The sequence below is a fragment of the Leptodactylus fuscus genome, chromosome 2, assembly GCF_031893055.1.
Source record: "Leptodactylus fuscus isolate aLepFus1 chromosome 2, aLepFus1.hap2, whole genome shotgun sequence".
NCBI classification, from domain to species: Eukaryota; Metazoa; Chordata; class Amphibia; order Anura; family Leptodactylidae; genus Leptodactylus; species Leptodactylus fuscus.
This window is the reverse complement of record NC_134266.1, coordinates 213,124,261-213,149,828: the sequence shown is the minus strand read 5'-3', so window position 1 is coordinate 213,149,828 and position 25,568 is coordinate 213,124,261. Positions and strand designations below refer to the sequence as shown.

At 41.9% G+C, this 25,568-nt stretch overlaps 1 protein-coding gene across 2 annotated transcripts; it reads right to left on the bottom strand.

Annotated features, from left to right (window-relative positions):
* Window positions 1-1,067: 1,067 nt before the first annotated feature.
* Window positions 1,068-24,530, bottom strand: SLC25A30 (solute carrier family 25 member 30). 2 transcript variants are annotated; one of them, XM_075265477.1, is made up of 11 exons: window positions 24,435-24,519; window positions 22,271-22,329; window positions 18,213-18,302; window positions 16,857-17,004; window positions 14,803-14,897; window positions 13,736-13,821; window positions 9,246-9,341; window positions 9,011-9,135; window positions 8,406-8,538; window positions 7,487-7,567; window positions 1,068-5,852 (listed from the first exon to the last, which is right to left on the bottom strand). In XM_075265477.1, the coding sequence occupies exons 3-11, from the start codon at window positions 18,274-18,276 to the stop codon at window positions 5,811-5,813; spliced, it is 870 nt and encodes a 289-aa protein (XP_075121578.1). In that variant the 5' UTR covers window positions 18,277-18,302; window positions 22,271-22,329; window positions 24,435-24,519; the 3' UTR covers window positions 1,068-5,810. The 2 variants fall into 2 exon arrangements, with proteins under 2 accessions (XP_075121578.1, XP_075121577.1); XM_075265476.1 differs by lacking the exon at window positions 22,271-22,329 and having other exon boundaries at window positions 24,435-24,530.
* Between the last annotated feature and the right edge of the window lie 1,038 nt (window positions 24,531-25,568).

Genomic DNA, 25,568 nt, shown 5'->3' with positions numbered 1-25,568 from the left:
GTCTCGTATTCAAATGCTGCGAGTATTGGATAGTAGAGCCTCAGTCAGTCTGTAACTCACAGCAACATAGACCACTGCATACCCTGTTTCCCCGAAAATAAGACACACACCCCCCCTTCTGGATCACATACAACCGGCAGTCATGCCGCACTCCGCTAATTGTTCCCCGCTTTGTTTGCCGATTGTTCCCTGCTCCAGCCGCTGCATAAAACATCCCCCAAAAATAAGAAAGGTCATATATTTCGTTAGATAATTAATTATAAGAACATGTCTTATTTTCGGGGAAACAGGGTAGCGTGCTTGAATTAGCCGGGCTACAGTCTGTCCAGTACATGTGGCCGTCACAAAGACCCGATTATCTGAAACTCAAATCCCCTTTATATTACACTAGTCCTCAAATTGAATCATGGATTCCACACTATTGAACCATTGACTCATGGATTCCAAAAGACCTCTGAAGGCATCCTGTCGTATCTTGCACAAAGATATTAGCAGCAATTTCTAAGCCCTGTAAACTGCAAGTTTGGATCTCCTTGAATTAGACTGGTTTTTCCAGAACATCCCACAAATTCGCAGTTTGATTGAGATCTGGAGAATTATGAAGCCATGGGCACACCTCGAATGCTTTGTTGTGTTCGGCATATGAATCCTTCACAAGGTTTGCAATGTCACAATGAACATTATGCAGCTGACAAAGACCATTGCCATTAGAGAATATCATTCACATGAAGGGTTGTACTTGGTCGGTAAGAATGGCGAGGCAGGAGGTGCCAAAGTAACATCCACATGGATGCTAGGACCCAAGGTTTCCCATGAGCATCTAGTCAGGGTTTAAAATTGCTACATAAGCCACCCGAGAGTAAACTTAGCACATGATATATGAATACAGATCAGCTTTCATCTGCTTCAGTACGCTGCTAGACCGGATTGCTATTAAGTTACTGTGCAAACCTGTTTTACTGCCTAGCAAACTCTACATTATAGAGCAAGGATAATTCTACTGCTGATCTTGCAAATGTAATCTCTGGCCTCCAGGTCTGCTGCAGTAGGGAACAGATCACACAACATTTGCACGGTTTATGTGAATTTTAATAGCAAACTTTGGTACAGAGAACAATTTGATGCAAAACACAAAAAAAAAAAAAAAAACTCAGCTTAAGCATATTTATAAAACTTTACAAAAACAGCATTTCAGTTAAAAAGAATAAATACAGTATGAATCTGTGTAACATAGATCAGTCGAATTCTGGTGTACACGTGAAACTGATACAATACCATACGGATCCAGTGTCAATAGATGCTTAACATGGTCACATGGCATTAAAAAGAACTTGTCACCTTATATCATGAATAATGGTTTCCGGTAATACTTGTTTTTTTTTAATTAATTATTAATAAATAATTTCATTTTAAAGCTTTATGGGAATGTTAGGGAGGAGAGATGAGGTTGCGGCCAGGTCTCGAGTCTGTGAGACACTTTCTTGTGCGCAAAAGGTACAAAAGTTTATCCCTGGTATTTTAAATACTGTAAAGTAATACAATCTGAAAAAAAAATGTAAAGATAAAGGTGAAAGATCCTCTTTATACAGGGAGAGCAACAAAATACCCATTAACCCTGGCCATACACAAGATACTTAACTCCAGGTAACTTTAGTAGCATCTGCTGTTACTCCTACGTGTATGACCACCATAAACAGATTCTCACATTTTACCAAATTAGGCCGATCTGCCCTCAATGCTGCTGCCAAAACAGAAAAACTGACAGTGTGACAATTTGCAGTGACCATATAAGATGGTGCACCAGCAGGTGTGGCCTCACCCCCAAGTGCACCAAACAGATCAATTGCATACATGACGTAAGTGCGTCTTTTTATTATCTTTTTTGGTTCTTGTGTTTTCTGTATTTTTTGCATATTTTTCTATTATAAGTTATGTTTTACTAAATCATTATACTTTCCGAGTGCTGTTATATCTCCCTTTTTTGCAACCATAGGAAATGAAAGTTGGGTTTGTCAGCAGCAAAATAACACCGAGACAAGAAAGGTATATTCACCATGTCACTAACTGCCCCTACAATGGCATATAAGCAGTGTACAAGCTGTTTTCATGGTGGTAGGCTCCATTTAAGTAGGACCTTTCACCAACTCCAACTCTTTGTACCCCTCAATAGGTTTGGCTCCACTAATTCTGGCACAGGTGGAATTTTTCTTCTTGCCTCTACCGTTCCTGAGCAATCTGTGCTGTTAATTTCAGCACCCAATAGGTTAACTAGGCTCTCTGCTGTCAGATGAGCAGTTCCATGAAGTTTGCTGTAGTGCAGGACTGTATCTCACTGTAGAGTCTAAATAGCATAATGTGTATGGACATGTACACCACTGACTGTTCAAAAACAGTCATGGCTGCAAGAAAAATCCCAACTGCATCAGACTCAGTAGTGCAGCGCCTATTGCAAAGAAGAAGGAGAGTGTTGGAGTTGGTGGAGGTAGTGAAAGGTCCTCTAAGACAGGTGGGGATTCAGGTATCGGGACCCCCACTTATCAGCTGCTTTCATTGGACTGTTACTCCTGGCATTGTTTACATGCTCACACATACGTCAACAATGCTGGGAGTCATGGTCCTGTGAAATCATAAGGCAGGTGTCCCTACATTTGGAACCCCACCAATCTAATAATAGATGACCTATCCTAAGGTCAGGCAATCAAGTGGGTAGCTTCAATAACATTACGGACAGCAAAGGTAATGTCAATGTGACGCCACATTCAGGCAGGTCTTCACAGATCTAATGTAATACAAATATAACAAGGCATATTGGGGGAAGGGGTCTGAAAACTGATTAACTGACTGCAGAATACAGTCTTTGATAACAAAAACAAAGTGAGTCATATACAGGTAGCTGCACACACTGTCTACAGCTATGTTGTCTGAATTCCCCATACACATTCATGCTCAGCTTGATCGAGTGGTGCATTTGTAAAGATCTAGGAGAGGACAGACAGTCATTGCCAGACGCTTATCCCCTGAAGCACAAAACCATCTGTATCTCTCCTAGCATCTGGAGGGTTCAGTCAAAACACATGTATTGTGTATGGCCAGCTTAAATAGCAAAGACCTGATCATTAATGGGATGTTCACATCTGCATCAAAGGCTCCGTTAGGACTTCTGCAGGACTCTGGTACCTTAAGAGATACTGAATATCATTACAGTCAATGGAATCAGTCATTAAACAAATGAGTTATTACCGTTCTTATGATCCTATGATGGACTATGTAACAATGACAATTCATGAGTGTAAAGCAATAGCCAAAAAAAATATATATATATTAATACATAACTATATTGCAAAAAAAAAAAAAATATATTCACATTTTCTAATATCTAAAAATCTGTAACTGTACTGTACATATATACACACATAAGTGATCTATCTTTGAACCTGAAGCAAAGCAGAAACACAGTGAAGCAAAACTCAGTAGCACCTAAAAGGCATATTCTAGCCATATCACAAAAAGCAAATATACAAGCGTATCTACAAAGTAACAGTAACACAATACATCAGTCATCAGAACTGCATTGGCAGGATAATGCAAAGTGTCAAGTGCACAAAAATATAAAAATATACATTTGAGTTCTATCACGTGAAATGTCACCGCCCAATAAATATCTGCGCCTATCTGCAGGGTAGGTGGAATGTTGTGCGAAAAGAAATTGCTTACACTGTAGAGATCTAGGTTGTGTCACATACCCACATAGAATAAGGGTTAAAATGTACATTAAAAGAGATACCACAAACATGTACAATGAACAATGTTGTGTGATGTAAAAAAGAACAAAAAAATAAAATAAAAATCCTTGACTCTCCTTATATTCCTTTAGATAATCTACAATCAATAGGTCTTATCAAGTGCAAGTGACAAGGGCTAGGATTTACACTTGTGGCTTTCCATGGAAATACAATGGGGTAAATTTATCAAAGATGTCCTTGATGCTCACAGCAGCCAATCGCCATAAAGCTTTCATTTCTCAAACTTAAAGCTGCATTATGACTGGCTGATACAGGCAACAAGGCCGGGTTCTCTGACCAGGTTAATAAATGAGGCCCAATGTAAGAACTTGACAAAATTAGATTTCAGCTTCCCAAAGAAATGCAGATCTATATTTCTCCATTTGTTATATTTACGTTTTAATGTTCAGAACTAAAATTTAATCTAAGACGTGGTAGCGGGGGGAATTATCAAGATGGTCATATGAAAGAGGCATGTGGTGTGATTGAAACTCGAATTTACTCAAACTATTATCTGAAGTAGATCTAAGCTAGAATTTAAGCCTCTTGTGCAAGTTAAAAAATGGTTTAATTTGGTGCCATTTAGAAACTTGCAACCATTGGTATAGTGAGGTTTATAAATTATCCCCAATGTATAGACATTTATAGAATGGCCACAGGATATCAAATAGATGTCAAAAAGATGTGGGTCCCATCTCTACAACCAACCATCCACTGCCAGAACTGGAGTCCATTGTCTCTCTTGGTGAAGCAACTGTGAATGGAGAGGTGGAGGTGGCAGCGCATTCCCAACTCCATTCACTTCTATGGGACTTCTGAAAACTATAGTAGAGACTGGGCAAAGTCACAGGTGTCAACAGGAAGGATCGAAGTCTGGTGACCCCTGTCTGGAGATATAGGACCCATAGGTTGGACCTTTTAAGACATTTATGGCATATCCAGTGCCCTAAATGTCAAGACTAGAGTACCCCTTTACCTAGGAATTAAAACCACATACTTTTATTGTGTAATGTACAGAACATGTAATTGCTGGTTGTGCAGGTCCGCCTTTCCTGAATCTTAAGTTGTATATTAGGAAGCTATCTCAATGGCTATTACTTTTATTGGTAATACCTCCTTTGGCAAACCAAAGGTACAGTAGCCCAGTTAGTGTCAGTGCCATTTACATTAGTGAAGATTATGTCTATGGTACAAGACAGGCTGATGTAAAACAGTCCATGTCTGGTTTATTATCAGATCATTTTTGCTCATAAGATGAGCAATTTTCGCACATACTAATTCCTACATACAAGCCCAGTTTTCCTATACTCTAGTACTGAACTAACTGCTATGAATGGTCATGTAAAGTAATAAAGTTTACTGCATGAATGAGTCTAAAGATACATTCACATCATCACGTTTCACAGACTCATTTAACCGATGATCAGTTTCTTTAGCATTTAGAAAAAAAAAAGGATATGTTTTTAAAGAACACAAAAACATAATATACCATACTTTTGTGTCCATCACAAACATGGGGAAAAAAACCAAAAACTTTTTTTCGCATTGATCTATATGCAAATTAATAACTGTCCTCTTGCATCCATTTTTTTTGGGAAAACATGGTGTGAATACACCCAAAAAAACTTGATTCTGGTTGGGGATTTTGTCTCCCTCTACAGGTAAGTAAACAGGGTTCTGTTTTTAAAAAAAAAGAAAAAAAAATGCAAGTGATGTACCACTCTACAGATATAAAAATATAACTTTTAAAGGAGAATACTTAATATAAATTAACATTATAAATCTCTTGACGCTCAGGAATCCTAAGTTATTAGTATGTGTTCCAGTCACAATGTATGCCCCGGTTTCTGAAGATGATTTCCGATGCAGTGCTGACATTTGGCAACCCAGTCTCCAAGAAAGTGTCATGTCTCTTCTTACATTCACACGGTCCTTCAGTGACATCATGAATAAGGTTTGGAGCACATCAGTTTGAAATTCAAGAAGGTTCCTGGCATTGAGAGACTTGGCTAGTGCATGGATCACACATCAGAGGTTTAGTTTCTTGAGCTGTTCATAGGTTATAAAGAACTGTAGAATAAGATTAAGGACTCACAATAAGGAGATCAGTGACTGGCAGAATAGTCTACAGTAAATTATTGAGTGGAACAAATCTTTTAAGGTTTTCAAAAAATATCTCCAGGTGGAAGATTTCACTTCCAGGCTAATTGATGACCTATCCTAAAGGCTAGTTAACACAGGGCACAGATTGGCGGTTTTTGGTCCTGATTGTGACGTGGGAAGCCGCATAACAATAGGGCCAAAATGCGTCTGCCACGACTGTCGCGGCTTACCGCTCCGGAGTAGGTCCAAATGAATGGAACTAGTTCGGAGGGTGCTGCCGCGAGGCGGATGCTGGGGCTGAATCAGCTGTGGAATCCGCCTGACGAGTGGCAACATGACTCTCACGGCAAAAGTAAGCTAGCGGTCTACATAGACCTCCATTGTGAGGGGGCAGATTCTGATATGGATTCAGCACCAAAATCCGCCCCGTGTGAACGAGCCCTTAGGCTACACGCAAATGACAAAAGTTTCACCTGCGAAACTTAGTCTGTGTGTGCGACAGATTTACTGACCTGAACAGTATGCCTGGAGAGACACTCCTAGCATTATAGTTATCGGTGCTGTTAGGAGTCCCTGCATCCCAGCAAAATACTGTTCCATAGTGATTGCAGCCTGGGACAGTATGTCGCTGGGAAACGGAGTCCTAGCTTTATAGTTATTTGTGCTGCTAAGAGTCTCTCTCCTGGCATACTGTTCAGGCTGGTAAATTTGGTGCAAAAATGGAGTTTCATGGGTCACACGAGTTGTCTGAGTGTAGCAAGGCCATTTATTAAATATTGTCAGGGGGTCCAACAACTGGGCTCCCAACCGAACGGCAGTTTGAAGAGGCGGAAGTGTTCAAGTTAGTGCTGCATCCTCTTCAGTACAGCACCATGCTTAATACTGCAGCTCAACCAAATCACTTGAATGGGAAGATGCCTTGATTAGGCAATGTGACATCACATGGCCTGTAAAGCAGAAGATATGCTGCCTCTTCAAACAGATGCTCCATGGGAGTCCTGGATGTCGGACCCACACAGATCTTCAATTAATGATGTATCCTATAGATAAGTTATTGATTAAGAAGTCCTAGAAAACGCTTGCAAAGAGGTTTTCCCAAGTTACAGATATCTCCATCGATCAGCTGCTCTCAGCAGCTGTCAGAGAAGGAAGTTGGAAGCACAGCACTCCCTCTGTGTAGTGGTTGGGAAGCTCAGCTTCCTTTTGATGTTATAGTCGTTCCTGAAAACTAGCCCCATTTTTGTCTGTTGTATAAGGGTCCTTTTGCTTCAATCAAATGGCCAAATTAACTGTCCAAAGAAGAACTGAAGGTTTTGTTAAAGCCCCTGCAATTTTACAGAACTGCATTACCATAGGGTGCTGGCTATGATCTAGATTAGGTTCAGGAGGACCATAGGGTCGGAGTGTTACGGCCATAAATCGAATGATAAAGGACTATTGCAGGTCTGCTCCTTATACTTTACACTGCAGAGCTGAGGGATGTGAGATAGTCAATAGTCAAAAATTCTCAGTAACTTGTTCTTCATAGGTTTATCTTTAGACTTTATACAAAGTATACAACAGAACATTAAAGCCTCCAGTGTAAACAATAAAAAGGATACAATTATATTCCAAGGTCCCAATCTTAACCAGTTTGGCCAAAACCCTTTGTACAGAGCGAAAAAGCCTTCATTTTTCCAGGTCTATGGAAAAAAACAAAATTAAAATGGCTTTAAACAAAATATAGACAATTTACATGAATGAATGAATGAAATCTGTTTCCTCAAGGAAATCAGAATACTTTAAATGTTTATCGAGTTTAATACAGCTCTGCTCCTGAGGATCCACCTTGTTTAAATACCAGACATCTACAGCACTATTATGGCAGATGTCGGGAAAGGTTTAACCCCTTCCCGCCAATGGCACTTTTTGACTTCCTGACCAAGCTCGATTTTTCAAAACTGACATGCGTCACTTTATGTGGCAATAACTTTGGAATGCTTTAACTCACCAAAGTGATTTTGAGACTGTTTTTTCATAACACATTATACTTCATGTTAGTAGTACATTTTGGTTAATATGTTTTGTGCTTAATTATGAAAAAATAGGAAATTTGGTGGAAATTTTGAAAAATATGCATATGCATCATGTTTGACCGCCGGCATCTCGGGGTTATCACCTGCGATCGGACCCAGTTCCGACCGCGGGTGCTACAGGGCAGTGCCAGCCGTATGTTACTAACACCCGCAGGGCATGGTGCGCACCCTGTTTCTGTGTGCACACCATGCGGTTTGCGGGAAGTCCTTCCCGGCAGCGCCGTACTACTACAGCGAATGTCAAGAAGGGGTTAAATATTGTAAAATCCACTTTGATAGACTTCGGCTCCTTTCCATGTAATCCCCTACACACATTTAGAGCACCATGCAATTAATGCTATATAGATAAATAATAATAGGATAAGGAATATTTCTAACTCTGTCTACTTTCAATATGAATGTTGCAGACAGACATGTTATCTACAGCTATAAATGATTCATGTACCTGCAGTAAACAGTCCAGGGTGCCCTTGTAACCAGACATCTCACCCATTGACCTTTGATTCATCATTCGGGTTCTTACAACGTCAACTGGATTCGATGCTAATGCTCCCGCCAATCCACAAGTAAAACTTGACCTAGTTAAAGTCATTGTTATTGAATTTATCTTTCAATATACAAGTACAAATGTTAGAAGAAAGCACTGAATGAAACGTAAGATTTTTACTGTGTTGGCAATTCTGACAGTTTAGGATTTCATCAGTCTCAGTGCATTGGTCTATACTGTGCGCAAACTAAAAAGACAATACAATAATTCTTGGTTAAAGTTTACCTCGTTACAAAAAAAAAATAATAATACTGAAATTTGACTCTTATTGGTGGAAGCCTGACTATAGAGATCTCTACCAATAGCAAGAACAAAGGTTTCTCTTCAGCCCCTATAGGCTTCATAGAGGGGAAGTGAAGATGGGCCGTGGACTAAAGCCCCTCATTTTGCCTGTCTGTTTGATCTATATGCCTACTCTCCAAAAACTGTGATATAACTATAAAGTCAGACTTCATGCATTTATAGCTAAAACAATACTTTGGATACATAACAGTTCAACGTACAGAAAGTGTGTATAGATAGTGTCACCCATCAGTCCAGACAAGATCAAGTGTTTCTTGGTAATGTCATAGACAGGCAGCTCCACTCCTACTACAATAGCAGCTCTCTGGGCAGTTAGCGATACTCCCTGGAAAACAGAAAATGCCATAGATTAAATACACCATAAAACAATACAACCCCCACCCACAAAAAAAAAAACAAAAAAAAACACAAAAACAGCACGCAAAGGTAACTTACTTTCCACAGTCCTCGTGTGCCTTCCTGCTGGTAAATATTGATGAAGTTCCCAATCATTCCCCCTTGCATCACACTGCCTTGTGCTTGCATTCTTATCTGGGAGGGAGAAAAGAGGGAAAAGTGAGCACGTGTTGTAACTTTTCATACTAGTCGCATCTATAGACACCATTTACATCTAGAAGTACGGCTCAATGGTTAGCAACGTTCCTTTGCAGCATTGCAGTCCTCTTTTTTTCTAACTGTAATTTTTATTGAAGATTTTTAACATAAAATATATACCAGAAAGGGGGGGTGGGAAACGACAAGCCACAACATGTGACCTAACAATGTAACAAGAATATCATAATCAAGAGATACAAAGATCAATGGGAGGACAAACAATGACAGAGCAAACAGAGGGTGGCAGGGTGGGGAAAGGGAACTGGTTAGAGTCAAGAACCATGTAGAATGCAATAGGAGTCCCAGTGCGACCCGATGGCATCAGCAGTATGGTTAAGATTAGCAGTCAAAAATTCTAGGCTACGAATATCTTTCATCTGTGTCCTGGTTTCTAATGTGACCAAGGGAAACATCTGCATGGAGTTCCTATAGTCTCCAAGTTTTGGCATAGGGTTCTGCCCACATGCCTAAAATAGTGAGAGGTGAATTGGCTGCTTATAAATAGGCTCATCTTAATGGGTGTTGAGGTTAAGGTCCTATACAGAATCTTTTTTTGAGAGAATAGCACTTTTCAAGAGTTTTGTGACAGACACAGTACATTTTTATACCACATGTTTAGGTTTTATCCTGGGGGAAAAGGGTATGGCAAAAAAAAAACATACAAATTGATGCAGTGGAAAGGGCATCCATTTCACATGGACTTTCACATGTAGTCTTCCACATTCTCAGGATTAGTGAGGGTCTCAGCGGTCGGACCCCACTGATCAGCAATGTATCCTCTATCATATGAAGGATAGAGGTTTTGGTATAAGCTTGTACTTTTCTTTAAATTAAAACCCTGATTTTTTATATTTGCAATTATATCTTTGCCTTCTCTTTTCCATGGATTATTCCTATAAAGCACTGTCTCAGAGGGCACTCTGCAAAGCTTCACCAGAAGGAATAGGTCAGCGTCCCGGCATGGTTATTTTCAGAGTACAGCAGACCATGTTCTCCCATTTCAGTCAGACTGCCGTGCCTCCTGCGAGCTATTCTGGGAATACAGGCATCCGAAATGAGGCAACATATGTTCTGTATATATACATGCACACAAACTGTGCATAGTGTTCCTGCATGGGACTTCCTGAACTCTTTGACCTGCAACTACTACGTAATACAAACAAACCCTGCAAGGATACATGTGGTGTCACTACCCTGTGCTTTTACTGCCTGCATGATAATCCTGTTCCACACATTTGTCACATGCTAAACTCAGTGACCTCAGAGTTAAACACAGCAAAGTCCCTCCACTATCTGAGATACGGCTAGTCCAAGATACTTTACAAAGACATTTCAACCTGTAAAGAAAAAAAAAAGGATATTTTCCTGGACACAGCAGATAAAACCGTGCAGGAACATTCGGAGCCATGTATAATCATTCCTATGTAGATGGTCCATTGAGACAACAACTTTATACCTTACAAGAAAGGCAAAGACCTCCACCTCAGAATAGAAGATTTCAGGTAGCAGTCTCCATAGTTTTAGGGAGGTGCCACACAACATACCTGGATGTGGCTATGGCCGCATAAAGTCTCTGGGCTGCCGATGCTTTGACTTCTGCGTATGTGAAAAACCGCATAACTTCAGCTATTTCTCATTACTGGCAGGAACAGCAAAAGGCTGGATTCGCATGACAAGAATTGTGCACAATTCTTAATCGTAGTAATTACCGTATTTCCGGACTATAAGGCGCACATAAAAACCTACGCTTTCCTCAGAAATCGTAAGTGCGCCTTATAGTCCGGTGCGCCTTATATATGGAGGGAAGCGGCGGCAAAGTCTGCGTGCCGCTTCCATACATACATAAAAGGCACCGTAAGGGTGCATTCACACTACGGAACGCCAGCGTGTATCACAGCCGTACACGCCGGCGTTACAGCAGGGCTGCCGGACACTTCCCATTCATTTCTATGGGAGCCGGCATGCGAGCGCTCCCCATAGAAATGAATGGAAAAAAGCAGTCCAGTCCGGCGCTCGCATGCCGGCTCCCATAGAAATGAATGGGAAGTGTCCGGCAGCCCTGCTGTAACGCCGGCGTGTACGGCTGTGATACACGCTGGTGTTCCGTAGTGTGAATGCACCCTTAAAAGTTATATTAAACTACCCCCCCGTTTTAAAATAAAACCCTGAAACAGAATGTGAAACTTACCGACCGAAGCAGGGTGGGCGGGCATTCAGGCCTCCTCTTCCTCCGATGTCCTGACCACTTCCTCCGGCGCTCGCGAACTAATAATGGCCTGGGCGCATGCGCAATATCATAATGCTTCTACTACGGCTACTGCGCATGCGCCCAGGCCATTATCAGTTTGCGAGCGCCGGAGGAGGAGGACGGAACATCGGAGGAAGAGGAGGCCTGAATGCCCGCCCACCCTGCACCGGTCGGTAAGTTTCACATTCTGTTTCAGAGTTTTATTTTAAAACGGGGGGGGGGGGGGGGGGGGGTAAGTTTAATATAACTTTTACGGTTGGGCTCTATCAGCATGATTTTGCTGATAGAGCCCCTTTAACTCCTCGCCTGCCGAGCGCTTCCAATAGAAGCGGTCGGCACGCGGGGGTTAAGCGGCCGCTGGCAAAGTCTGCGTGCCGCCGCTTTCAATAACATATTTAAGTTACACCGGACTGCGCCTTATAGTCCGGTGCGCCTTATATATGAACCGAGACGGACTATAAGGCTCTCATGGGCAATGCGCCTTATAGTCGAGTGCGCCTCATAGTCCGTAAAATACGGTAGTAGCACGTATTACTATACAGGTCACCTGTATGTTAACGGAATTAACCTCTGGATTATTGGCCTTTATCATATAGGTGAGATGTATAGTAACTTGTGCTAGGAATTACTGCAATTAATAGAGATGAGCGAGTAGTATTCGATCGAATACTACGGTATTCAAAATACTCATACTCGATCGAATACTACTCGCTATTCACAGTAAAGATTCGATTCAGAACCAGCGTTGATTGGCCGAATGCTATACAGTGTATAGCATTCGGCCAATCAACGCTGGTTCTGCAGCAGGCTCGTCTTTGCTAGTTGGGAGAGCTGGCGCTTGCTGTTATGCAGGAGCTGACTTATTCTCATAGGAATGCATTGACCAGCGTTGATTGGCCGAATGCTATACAGTGTACAGCATTCGGCCAATCAACGCTGGTTCTGCCGGAGGCTCCTCTGTGACGAGGCAGAGTCTAAGATCGGACCACAGCCATCTTCATGATTCATGCTGGCAGTGTGCGGCAAGCACACGGAGACCATTATATGCTATGGGGTCCGTGTGGTTAACCGTTCAGCACTTGCAGTTGCGCTGATATTCCGTTCGGGGGGTCCTCCTGTGGACTCCTTCCGGACGGGAGGCAAGCGCTAATGTGAACCGTCCCATAGTCTATGGGGTCCGTGCACTTTAACTACACAGCACTCCTCCTAAACACTCTCCTCCTGCTATTCGTGGACTTGGTGACTCTCCTTTAGTCGAACAGTGGTTCCCCTGAAACTAGCATTTTTTCCCATAGACTATAATGGGATTTGATATTCGATCGAGTAGTCAAATATTGAGGCTCTACTCAAAACGAATATCGAATATTTCACTACTCGCTCATTTCTAGCAATTAAATCTGTTCTTCAGCAAAAACGCACTGTGTAAACCCAGCCCTACCATGATGCTCGTAATGATATAAAGCCGATAAATCATCATTTCAGTTACTGAGAAGTGAAAGCACCGGGGCCGGAGGCCAGATGTTGCTATAGTGTCTTACAGAGGCGCCACCCTTGTTTTTACAGAACAGACTCCTCTCACTACGTAGGTGTTTCTCCTAATTATCTGAAATTACTTCCAACTCCTCCAGAATTTCTCTTCTTTCTCCACCCATTAGCAGGAAGTCACCCAAAGGATATGAGCTAGCAGGGTTAAGGCTGCACTAAGGCTAGGTTCACACCTGTAACTATTATAAATTCAGAGTTTCCATCCTCAAAACCACATGGACCCCATTATAGTCTATGGCAGGGTTTGGCACTCCAGCTGTTGTGAAACTACAACTCCCAGCACGTATACTTTCTCTGCAGTTCTTGGAACTCCCATGGAAGTGAATGGAGCATGTTGGGAGTTTCACAGCAGCTGGCGTGCTGAAGGTTGCCTACCCCTGGTCTATAGGGTCGTCTCTGCTAAATCTGTTCTTAATCCACAATCTGGTTTAGATTCTGTTTGCTGAAACAGTTCCTGGTTAGATCTGTCTCATCTCCTGCTATTAACAGTGCTCATATGCTCCTGACAAACATACTGAATGCACAATGCTAGGCTTACCTTAAGGACATCAGTGGGGTTGGCGATGCATGAGGAAACTACTCCAGATAACACACCACAAAATACATTGAGAACCAGCGTCTCATCTGTAGAGAACAATATAGTGACTTTAGTTATTGAAATACCATTAAGTGAGGTTAAAGGTGTTTTCTGGGACATTATAATTGTTAGCCTATCCCTAGGGGCCCAATTCTCTGCAGCTGTTTGCAGGGGAACAGGAGTGCTGCATCCCATTTGTTTCTAGGCACAACTTGTATGTCTATCAGCCTGCAGATTCACTTATTTACTATAAAACAAAGAAAAATTCTTCTACGCGCTGTACTTTCGTCATCTCCGACACAGTAACTAAACTGTATGGCACAGTGTGTGTGCTGCCTAACCACCCTTGCATTCAGAAAAGGGTACAAGACACCCCTGTTCTCCTGATCAATGAGGGTCTCAGCAGTCAGACCCACCGATCTGCAAGTTGTCCTCTATCCAGATGGAAAAAACCCTGTTAAGCGTGTCTGTCAGCAGTAAATTGATTATAAATCTAGTCACAGTACCTCTTAGAGGAGATTCTAGAGCTTACAAATACACCTCTGTTCTTCAGCTTTACAGCTGTCATATGATTAAAACAACGATGTACATGAAAATAGTGATGCAAAGCTGAATAACAAAGGTATATTTGGAGACTACCGAATCACCTCTATAAAGGTGATATTCTATGATGTATATGTATAGGACTGATGTATATACTCAGCATAACATTAATAGGCAGCTCATTATGCCTCCCACTCAGATACTGTAGCTAACACAGACCATGGACTGGAAAGGGTTAAACAGCTGAGATTGGAGTTCTGTCTGATGTTGGCCACTGCACCAGGACCCAATACGACTGGGATTTTAAAGCTGAAGACAACCCCAGCCCTCAGCAGGAGCATCCCTGAGACCCCCAAATCACATGGGTGCACTCTGCATGATAACTGCAAGGTGTACCATTGTGAAAGTGGGGCACACAATTTGCCAAACACAGTAGGACAATAATATTCATTTTGGATGACTACTGCTCTTATTTACGTACACACCTTCTGGACGATCAACAAATAGCCTCTTCAAGCTCTGATACGTTCCAATTTTTATAGTGCCATATGATGCCTGGCGAAGCATTGCTGGTGCAATCCTGCAAAAAGGTAAAAAATTTGACAAAAGTAGAAATGTGGATACATGGGCTTGAAAATAGATAGCAGTAAAAAGCAGGGGAGGTCTGCACTGACCCATACTAACAATCTGACTTCATCTTTCATTAAAAAAAAAAAAAATTATATATATCTTTTTCAGTATCAATAGTCGCAAGGATACTGAATACAGACAGCAAAAAATAAAAAAGGAAAATCATTCCGTGGCTATCTTAGGCAAAATCAGAAGATCCAACAGCCAATATCTTTCTTTTCCACAAAACGTTTCACATTTTCATGCTTGTACATATTTATCTATTTATCACCCGACTGATCACAAGGTAGAAGCATGGCTGGGGTCAAAGCTAAGCTTTCATAATGTCACAGTACTACATGACCGCTACTAGAAGAGTGCCAGCCTTTGTGGGTGAAGGGTCAATGTTGTAAAATTCTGCAGACTATTGTGTAACCAGCATCAACATAGGACACGTTGTACATGACAGGCGCTCTCCTGCTGCAACACCTGCTGCCTCCATTCACAACAAACACAAGTAATAAGAACATAAATATCTGCCCTGCGTGTACTGTCTACAATGCAAACACTACAAAACGGAACAAAGACTAGAGTAATGCAGGGTGTTACAGTCACAGAGCTTGTGAGGAAACATAGCCGTCCTTTGCGCTTATCTTAAGTTCAAATCTCAAGACTTTGGGACTGTTAAGAACAGGAAACACATGCAACTTACCCAAGTGCCAGGACTGTTAGGCTAAGGCCCCATGTTGCAGAAACGCAACTCTTTTTGTGGCAGACTTTGCTGCGTTTTTTTTTTTTAGCCAAAGTCAGGAGTGGATTAAGTAAAAGATAGACGTAAGAGTTTCATTTGTATCTCCCATTCCATTTGTGGCCATTCATGGCTTTGGCTCAAAAAAAAAAAAAAAAAAAAAAAAAAAAAAAAAAAACCACCACAGCAAAGTCTGCAGCAAAAAAAACCCTTGAAAATCTCCCTTTATCCCTGCGGTTTCTTTGACACTTCATTCTTCAGCCATGTCCTCCAGCATTAGGTTGAGGAGACATTTGAGGCCACTGCTGGAGAACTTGGCTGTGTGATGTGTCATCACATGGACGAAGTGTCACTGAGACAGTCAGGACTCCCATAAACAGAGTTAGACCAACTTCAGGGGAGAGAAGATAATTTCCAAATTTCAGAGGGCAATCCAAAACAGATTTTACATCAGCTGGATTTCTCAGCCTAAACCTAGGCAGGAGACATGGCTCCTTGCATCATAGTGATCCACAAAGCTAGGAGTTACTGCTTACTCATGGCTCGATGTCTCTTAAGAGCCATAGAGACCATTATGATACAATGAATCCAGTCTCCTGACTATATTTTGACCAGGAAATGTAGTTGATAAACAGGCTGGATTTTCTGCCTCAAAAACAGCTCCAAAAATGCCTGAAAATTAAATTTTCCCATTGATTTCAGCAGGCGATAGCTCCCATGTGTGTGTGCCAGGTGACCTCTATAACCAAACACACATCTCACAAGCCACCCCTCGGCAAGTGGCACGTCCATCATAGCAGTCATGTGCCATTTCTGATAAGGTCACCGTTGAAGCCTGTGGAGTTCTCCTTGCACAAACAGGATGTCAATAGTAACGTCAGCAGACGAACAGAGCTGCCGCCACTGGATTCGGCACCATTAAATAAAACAAACAAATAAGAAAGGAGCAACTATCTTATGATATATTTTATAGTCTTGGGGGGGGGGGGGGGGGTACTGAGCTATGACCCTATTATAATGAATACAGTTCATTATGTCTCTGGAATAATGTAGAGATTTCCATAGCTCCAAAATATAATAATGGTGAACCCATGGAAGAGCACTAATATGTATACACATCACCACTGTCCTATGTAGATAAACTAAAAGCACAACCAAGGAATAACCAGGCTATCTACTTACCCAGAATATAACGCTGTCAGCCCCTCTTCTCTGCATATCCTAACAAGAGCATGAGTCATACCTCGGTAGCGAATTTCTTTGTATTTGGCATCATTAGTTTGCCCCTGGACTTGGAGACGTGTTTTGGTTAAGTCTATAGGAAATGTACCTACAACAAAGAAAGGGAGAGAGAAGGTATGAAGAATTAACGGTTACTGACCACAAAATGGTGCAGACTAGGGGGGTTTACATAACTCTCTGACCAACAAGAAAATGCACAGCAGATATGTAGCATGTATTTCCAGCTATGATGCTTATTCACATGACCATGTTCCATCTGTAAAGCGCGGTTCATGCGCCAGCCATATTTCCTGGACTGTCAACAGTCATGTGAATGGAATTTACTGCATCATAACAAGTTAACACATTTTTCTCCAGAATTGCCAGATCACTACTATATTAAGATGACCGCTTTCTCTGAGGTTTACATTGCAGATCTGTTGGTATAGATGGACTATTATGGATAGGAAACAACCACTCTACAAGTAGTTACTCTCTGGTTCTGGTTTCCATTACAGCAAGGAAAGAATAACTATCTTCCCCAACATCTGCTGTTTTAGATATACAGTTGGTCCAACCAAAAAGGACAGGTTTGGCTTACATTTGTTTATGGCCACCATAATAATACAAAATAAGTCACAAGATAAAACAATAAAAAGCACTGGACAAGCATATATTTGTATTTATTGGATTGGGCAGGTTCTAACAGATTTTCATGTAGAAGCAAAGGTTATAAGAGAAATTCACATTGTAAATGAGAGGCTTCCCATTGTATTGGTTCATATTGGATCTAATAAACTCTAAATGTTGCATAGAAACACCATACACATTATCACTACCACCATTTCTGGTGTAAAGGCTCTTATTATAACCATACACTCATGAACATGGTCAAGGGGAACCAGGACTCATGACTTTGCTAGGTGGTCTCCAAAGACAGCTTAAAGGTATAAGCAAAGTTTAAGCAAGTATGTAGGATCCCTTATCAAGCTGCAACAGACTAGAGATACAAGGACTCTGCACAGAACCTGCCATGACTAAGCAAGGCCTGACTGAAGCCGACATAGTCTGGGCTTTGTGTAGGGTGAACAAGTTTATTTTTTGCAAGTATTAAGCATAGAGGTGAAATACACAGTAACATGCCCTAGGCATTACTGTAGTTACGACCTCAAGAGATAGCTTGTAGTTGCAGATAGTGGATAGCATACAGTTCTTCACTATAGAAGGGCTGTATAAACCCAGCTGAACAGAGAGCAGTTAGCAATGATTATATACAATAAACTAGGATACTACATAAATACAGGGGTAACAACTTACCACATTCAGCCGTAATCGAGGCTAGACCTCCATATATAAACGGCTTCCAGTTAGCAGCAGACATGTTTACTTGTGAGGTCTCTATTTTGCCTGCAAAACAAGAGATTTTTCAATTGGCTGAAAACGCTGAACCGTAAAGACACACGTTACATTAATATGCCAGGGTGTTCAGACAGCTATGGCACATGTCTGTGCTGACCTGACACTGCTGTAGTTTGTTACAATGTACAGTGTGAATACATGTAAGCTCAGTGTTGCTTTCAAAACAGAAGTGAGATTTGTGCAGCTACAGATAATCGGGCTCTCCACTCACCGGAAATGAAACTTCACATGTCTATATGCACACACACGACTTCAGTAGGTTTAGGATATGAGATGTGAGATATAAGACTTGAGATGTGTAGCCTATGTGATAGGACCTTCTAGGTAGCCTCACCGGCTCAGACCAAACAAGCTGGAAAGACATGACTTAAAGGGCAGGCTCACCATATGTAGCTGTACCCCTCACTGTTCCACCCCACAGGTACATAACATAAGGGATAACAGCCAGATACGGTCAGCTACCACTTGAAGAAGCCGCTATCTAGCTCTGCTGATCTGAGAGGGCAGGGGGAATAGCCAAGGTGATCGGTGGATGAAACGTCATTCTATAGCAAGAAGCAATGACTAATACCCATCATAGGTACAGACTGCTGTTTGTACACAAAATTTAAAACGGACTTGGTTAAGGTGCAACAATCCTGCTTATAGACATAGTGAAACGTCTTTTATGGTGAGCAGAAAACCCCTTAAAAGATGGTTTCACACCACTGTAAACGCTCCAAAAATAGGCAGAAATCTAAATGAAAAACTTTAGTTGAGTAGACTTTTTAAAATAGATTTCCACAATAAAAATTAAAATAAAAAAATAAGCTCATACGCATACATATAAATATATCTATATACGAAGCTCCCACTAAAGTTTTGTGTTGATGTTAACGCTATAGGAAGTTTGGAACTCTCTAGTCATTGGAGATTATTTATTATCTACCTCTTTTTTGCTGTATTTTTCCACTTTTTTTTAAAGACTAGTTCTACCGTTTTGTCCATTATGATGTAGGTGCACGTCCTTGTTAAATGTTCTTCACGTGTTAGGTACATGGCCAATATTCAATGCTGTGTGAATATAGCTAAAGCCTGAATCCACACGTTGTGGAAATACGCAAGATAAAAAAATGCGTTTATAGTGTCATATTCATCTGTAGTAATGAGACTGCATGATACATCTGAATAAAATGGAAGGGGTGTGTCAATACTTTCAGCCATATGGCGTGTATATATCTTTATTTTTACAATGGTAGTCAGTCGCTAAGATTTACAACTGTATAGGAATACATCTTCAAATGTTTCGAGCCTAGTGACTGAATGTAAACAGAGCCTGAGGATAGACACCGACAGCAAGCAGAGATTTGTATCTGTAAAACCGTGTAAAAATTCTTACAAAACTATCACTGGGATGCCAAATCCACATACACCTAATCCTACAAACAGGGAAACTGTAATCTGACTATTCTGAAAACTGAGGAACTGATCTAAAGAAACTGAAAGACTCATCGCAATCTGTTCCTCAATTTTCTAAAATGAGGATTATGATGTACATAATCGGTGACATTTACCTGCAATAGTTAATATGCAAGTACAGTACACGCTGTGCTATTAATTGGACTCCAGACATGCAGACTGTATTTATGTCTAAACTCAGAGTCACCGCATGCATTCCTATGCAAATAGGGAATTACCATGTAATACAGAGAAGAATTTCACATTCTCCCGCTGTACAATTTAAGGAGTCTTCCTAGATTGCAATTTTTACAGCCTGTGAAAAACCATCAATATAAAATAAGTGGTGAGGTAAATTTGGTGGGGCGGTTATGTACCTTCAAAGAACAACTGCTTAAAGGGGCCATGGTGCTAACCCCAACAGTGTCACTGCTTGCATTAATAGGTGCTGTACTTGATATTACAGCTTTGCCCCTTCAGACAGCTGATCAGAAATGCCAAGCATAAGATCCCAACTGTTCTGATATTGATGGCCTATCTTAAGAATATTCCATCTATACGGAAATCTTGGTAAACCCCATTAGGCCTTGTCCACCTCTGCGTTTGGTATACCGAACAAATTAAAAAAAGCGGTGAACAATGAAAGCACACGGACCCCATAGACTACTTCAAGAACTACTTTCCTCTCCGCATGACTCGTGCAAACACCGCACGGAAAGCGTAAGGATGCCATTATAGTCTATGGGGTTCGTGTGCTTTCATTGCTCACTGCTTTTTACGCAGCGTTTTTTTGTTGCAGATTTTGCTGCAGTTTTTGAGTTAAAGTCAGAAGTGGCTTGAAAAGGAATAAGAACTATAAAGGAAGCTCTTAGACAATTCTCTTCTGTTAAATCCATTCCTAAACGGCAGCAAAATCTGCATTCAAAAAATGCTGTATTTCCGCAACAGGGGACTTTATGGCTAAGACCGCATGGGAACCATCGCGGTTCTTCCCATAGCACTGTGGACAGAAAGTTTGCAGAGTTTTCCTCCACGGACTTTCTGTTACAATTATGCCTATTTGGAAACCACCAGCGTTTTTGTAGGTATTATTGACATAATGCGATTTCCAAAACAGTGCCGGTTTTACCACAAAGTGTGCATGGGATTTGCTAGAATCCACTTTGCCTTTACTGTAAAATGCTGCGATTTTTCCCACGGCAGAAACGCTGGTGACAAATCGTGGCGTTTCCATCCCATGGGGCCCCAGCCTAAACCACATCCATTCTGGTGCACATTTTTCAAAATTTCAATGTTTCTGGCGCATGATGTTCATAAATATTTCATATATGCTGTGCACCATAATTTTGGGCATAAACGTAGACAGAAAAGTGTCAGATTTCTATTGATAATTATACCACAATGTGTTTATTAAGCAAATGAACTGTCCCCTGATAAGGCAGTTTAGTTATTAACGTTAATGGCGGGAACCTTCATGTGAACAATCCCATCATCAATTGGATTGCCCTCTGTAAACTAAAGTTTATGGTCAGCCTAAGAACAAACCAACTTGTGACTGATCTGCCACATTCCAGTTCATACTAGTCTTTTGTGTAACATTGGCCTAAAACAAGCAATTTAGGGGGAAAAAAATGCCGGTAGTCTTACAAAAACCTGGTACACTGGGCAGTGGCTCAGTGGTTAGCACTGCAGCAATGAAGTCCTGGGTTTGAATCCCGCCAGGAACAACATCTGCAAGGAGTTTGTATGTTCTCCCCGCGTTTGTGTGAATTTCCTATCACTCTACAAAAGACATACTGATAGGAAAGAAAAAAAAAAAAAAAGTACATTGTGATCCCTATATGGGGCTCACAATCTACATTAAAAAATAAATAAATAAATACACAGCATTCATAAAGAGTTAATGGAAAACTCCGCCATTAGGACTAGGACTGTAATTTAGATGCATAGTAGCTACGGTCATTACCATACTTTTACTTAACATAAACCAGAGTTGTTGATGTAAAAGCAAACCAGAAATCAATGACCTAAAATCTCAGCACTTGTCCAGGAGAAGGGGTTGAACCTATTCCAAGATACAAGACAATGTTCTGCATCAGCTGATAAAAGCAAATAACTGTACAGTGTAATGTCACCGTCCTTCAGCAAGGTCATTGTAGAACTAGCCCCAGGATTGTATGGAATTGCCCAATCTGGTCTCTCAGATCTGCAGTCAAACTGGTTTTCCGGGAGGGCGAGAATGATAACAGGAGATGAAGGAATCTTTATCAGCAAGAATGTTCAGTACAAAACCTGCCGATATCTGAATAACACTACAGCTAAAGGATCTCAATGGAAAGCCAATTCTAGGAATGTCAAATATCACAAAAAATAATACTTTTTCCAAATAAGATCAGGTATCGGAGTCTGCAAACACATGACACAGTGCGGCTGAGATGGATACCAGGATATGATTCTACTTTGATGTGGTGACAGTACAATGTTCTACTTATTAAAGGGGATGCCCATTTTATATATACCTGATTGACAAGACAGTCAGCTGTTCTTGAGAGGGTGGGGCTCAAATGGTCGGCCTTCCCTGCAGCAGAAAAAGGGGTCATTGGGCACCTTGTCAAGCTTAAACAAACATCCACCGTTGTCAAATACACAATATACTGTAGAAACCTGTTGAATGCCACACGGACTCAAAGAGAATTTTTTTTTTTTTTTAGGGGCCAAGGAATGTGAACGTTGATAGAATTGTTTTCTTACTTTCAGTCCTCCTCCCACATATAAATAACCCAGCCATACATTAAAAGGACACAGAGGATCCCACTGGAACATTCTTTTGGCATCCACAAGGGTGATAATTGGGCGACAAGTCACCATTATACAAACCAGTCCTTGTAGAACATACAACTTGTACTGACAGCTGACTGTAGTATACACTTCACTGGACATCTAGTAGTGGTGTATACTACCGCTTTGTTACACATTGGCCTATCTGGGCCAACAGAAGCTTGAGACCAGTGATGATACACAACACAAGTAACCCACTTCAATTGCTACAGATTTAGAAACCATAAGGAATATTAAAAATCACTCCACAACACGGTGTACTTGTACTAGCTCCAGCAACTTATTTCTATGTCCAGTCTCACCTCATTTAGTATATTGACTATATCAATATCAACAGATGGAGAGAGATACAGGAAAGGTCAGTGTCCTGCAAAGTAACTGGACATAGAAACAAACAGAACTATCCAAGTCATATTAAGCAGCTGGCTAATGGCACTTATATCTGATGCTGGTGTCACACGTTTCTGTGTCAACACGCCGCACAATGATTTCTAGATGTCACCATCTGGCTGCTGAATGTCCATTATCTGCTCCTTCCCTTTGATAACAGACCAACACAAAACACATTGGAGCCAAAAAGTGCTCATTAGGGGACTTAGATAAAGGTACTTGATGTCAGTACAGAAGATGAAGCACGTGTGCAGCTTTGTGCAAAGGGAAGGATCACTTTCGGATTCCACTTTCCTGGACCCTCAGCTCTGTTCAAATTTGGCAGAGAGACATAACTAAAGTTGCTACTGTGCCCCAAACCCTGTGGGGGCCCCATAAGACATAATATATATAGTGATTCTAAATGATACAGGGTAAGTAAGGGCCCCATTACAGATTCAGCATTGGGGACCAGGAGCTTCAAACTACACCCCTGTCACCTGGATGTGTCTGACCTCACTGATGCAGTAAAACTAAACAAAGACCAACCACTGGCACTGGAATAAAATGTCGACATCCCTATTCTAGTAAGTCTGTCATTAGCTTTGCCTCCACCGATGGTGCAATAAAGATGGGGAGAGTGGTAAAAACGTACCAGGACTGTCCATCATGCAGGCTACAGAGAAATTCACATTTTAAATTCCCTCAACCATGTCAATTGAATTGAAGCAGCCCAACCTATGCCCTCTGCTCAATCCGCAGCTCACCATGGCCATCACTTAATTCAGAGGGAGAGCGTAGGAAGCATTCTGTGCCCTATAGAGAGCATGTAGAGGCTGCCCCTTCTGATCCTGGTGCCAAGGGCATCACAATCTGGATTTTGCCCAGGTACATTACATTGCCCTCCCATTCATCTATATAGGGCTGTCATCAAGGCTCAGACTTGGTGACCTGCTCCCCTTAACCATTTTTAAGTAGTTAAGCATCTCTAGCACATGGCCAGAATCAACTACTAGCAATGCCATGCAGGGTGCCAGGCTGTGCCCTCAGGATCCAGGGTCAGTCTCCAGAACAAGCTATAACTGTCCAATCACAGCAGCTGCTAACAATGGCCATAGAGAACCTACTGAGTCCAGATCATTCAGACACTTAGTGTGTGGGGAAACCTTGGTAACTTGAGAGGACAGATCCGCCCCATGTGTAGGAGGCAGAAGACATAATACACGACACATGGCGGGCACATATAGCCTCACACCCGCTATGGCTTGGGGGGGGGATGAAGGTCATCTGCCAAGTCACTAAATGTGCACCCGGACCACTGGGGACTAGCAGGGTGCCCACCACGTGACACTGAGCGCCTGATCCGGGGGCCCGTGTCTGACAGGACCTGGGCTGACCCCCTGCACAATACTTCACCCATACAAGGAACAATGTGAGTGAGCAGCTCCGGTGCCCGCCGTCTCCTCCGGTACGTACCTGTTGTGCGTGTAATCTGGACTCAGGCCTGGCCGCGGCTCTGCCCTCTCAGAAATGAAGGAGCTTCCTATGTGCACTGGAAGGCTCAGAAGACGTAACTCCGCCCACCTGCTCCCCTGCCCACAATCTTAGTGGTTCCGCCCAACACTGCCTGCGCCACGCCCACCACATCGCAAGCCAAAGATCTGTCTTGGATGCGCCTTGCCCCGCCCACATACCGGAAAGAAGACAAATGATTGGATGGGAGAGCGGGGAATTTCTGTGAAGAGCACGTGAAATGCGAGTGATCTGTCAAGGGCGGGGTTTGCTTTATTTATGGGTGGAGCCTGCTGCCACAAAGTCATCGGCTGTCCTCCTCAGTTATTTCTAGAGCAGGGCACGCAGGAGCGCAGGACGTCAGAGCTCAGTGCCGGCCGGCTGGGGCTGCTGGAGCTCTGCCGGGGACCTTACCGGCTTCTTCATGTGCGGTATCAAGCGGCCACACACGGGTTACTGCAGCTGTTGTCCCGCTTCTTGCCTGTCACTACCCAGCTGAAGCTCTAAGAACCCTATAACGGCTGCCGACGTGTCCGAGCAGGGGCTCCTCTGCCCACAGTCCAGAATTCTGCTGGAAAAAAAAGTCCCAAAGTAGAAATTTTAGAGTTTTTGATCTCATTTGCACAAACATTTTGCACCATTTTGATTTCTGCACTTTTCAGTTCGCCACAATTTTTGCTTTTGACTCCCCACATTCCAAAGGCCATAACTTTTTGGTTTTTCTATTCACGGAGCCATATGAGGACTTAATGTTGTATTTTGTAGAGGTGCCATTTAATATCCCATACAAAATACTGGGAAGCTGGAAAAAAAATCAAAATGGAGAAAAACTGCATCTGTGCAACTTTATTTAGGGCTTTGTTTTGTACGGCGTTCACTGTGCAGCAGCGCTGCTTTCAAACAACCTGGGGCCCTAGGCAAAATTAAAAGCGGGGCCCCAAATGTTGATATATAAACAATGCTAACATATTTCCATATAAGGAAAATGTTTGTTTTTGTACCGTGTTAGCCAGTGGGTAGGAAATATAAAAAACAAAAAACTTGCAAGTCTTCAGTAGGTGATACCTTTTTTAATGGCTAACTCATAATGATGACAGA

Bases quoted from the DNA above. Each gene is read 5' to 3' on its own strand.
- SLC25A30 (XM_075265476.1), bottom strand. From the start codon at position 18,276: ATGTCTGCTGCTAACTGGAAGCCGTTTATATATGGAGGTCTAGCCTCG. The intron at 14,898-16,856 runs GTAAGTAGATAG...ACCTTTTTGCAG, and splicing joins CTGACAGCGTTATATTCTGG to GATTGCACCAGCAATGCTTC. The intron at 7,568-8,405 runs GTACATGAATCA...TTTTTTCCATAG, and splicing joins CCCTGGACTGTTTACTGCAG to ACCTGGAAAAATGAAGGCTT.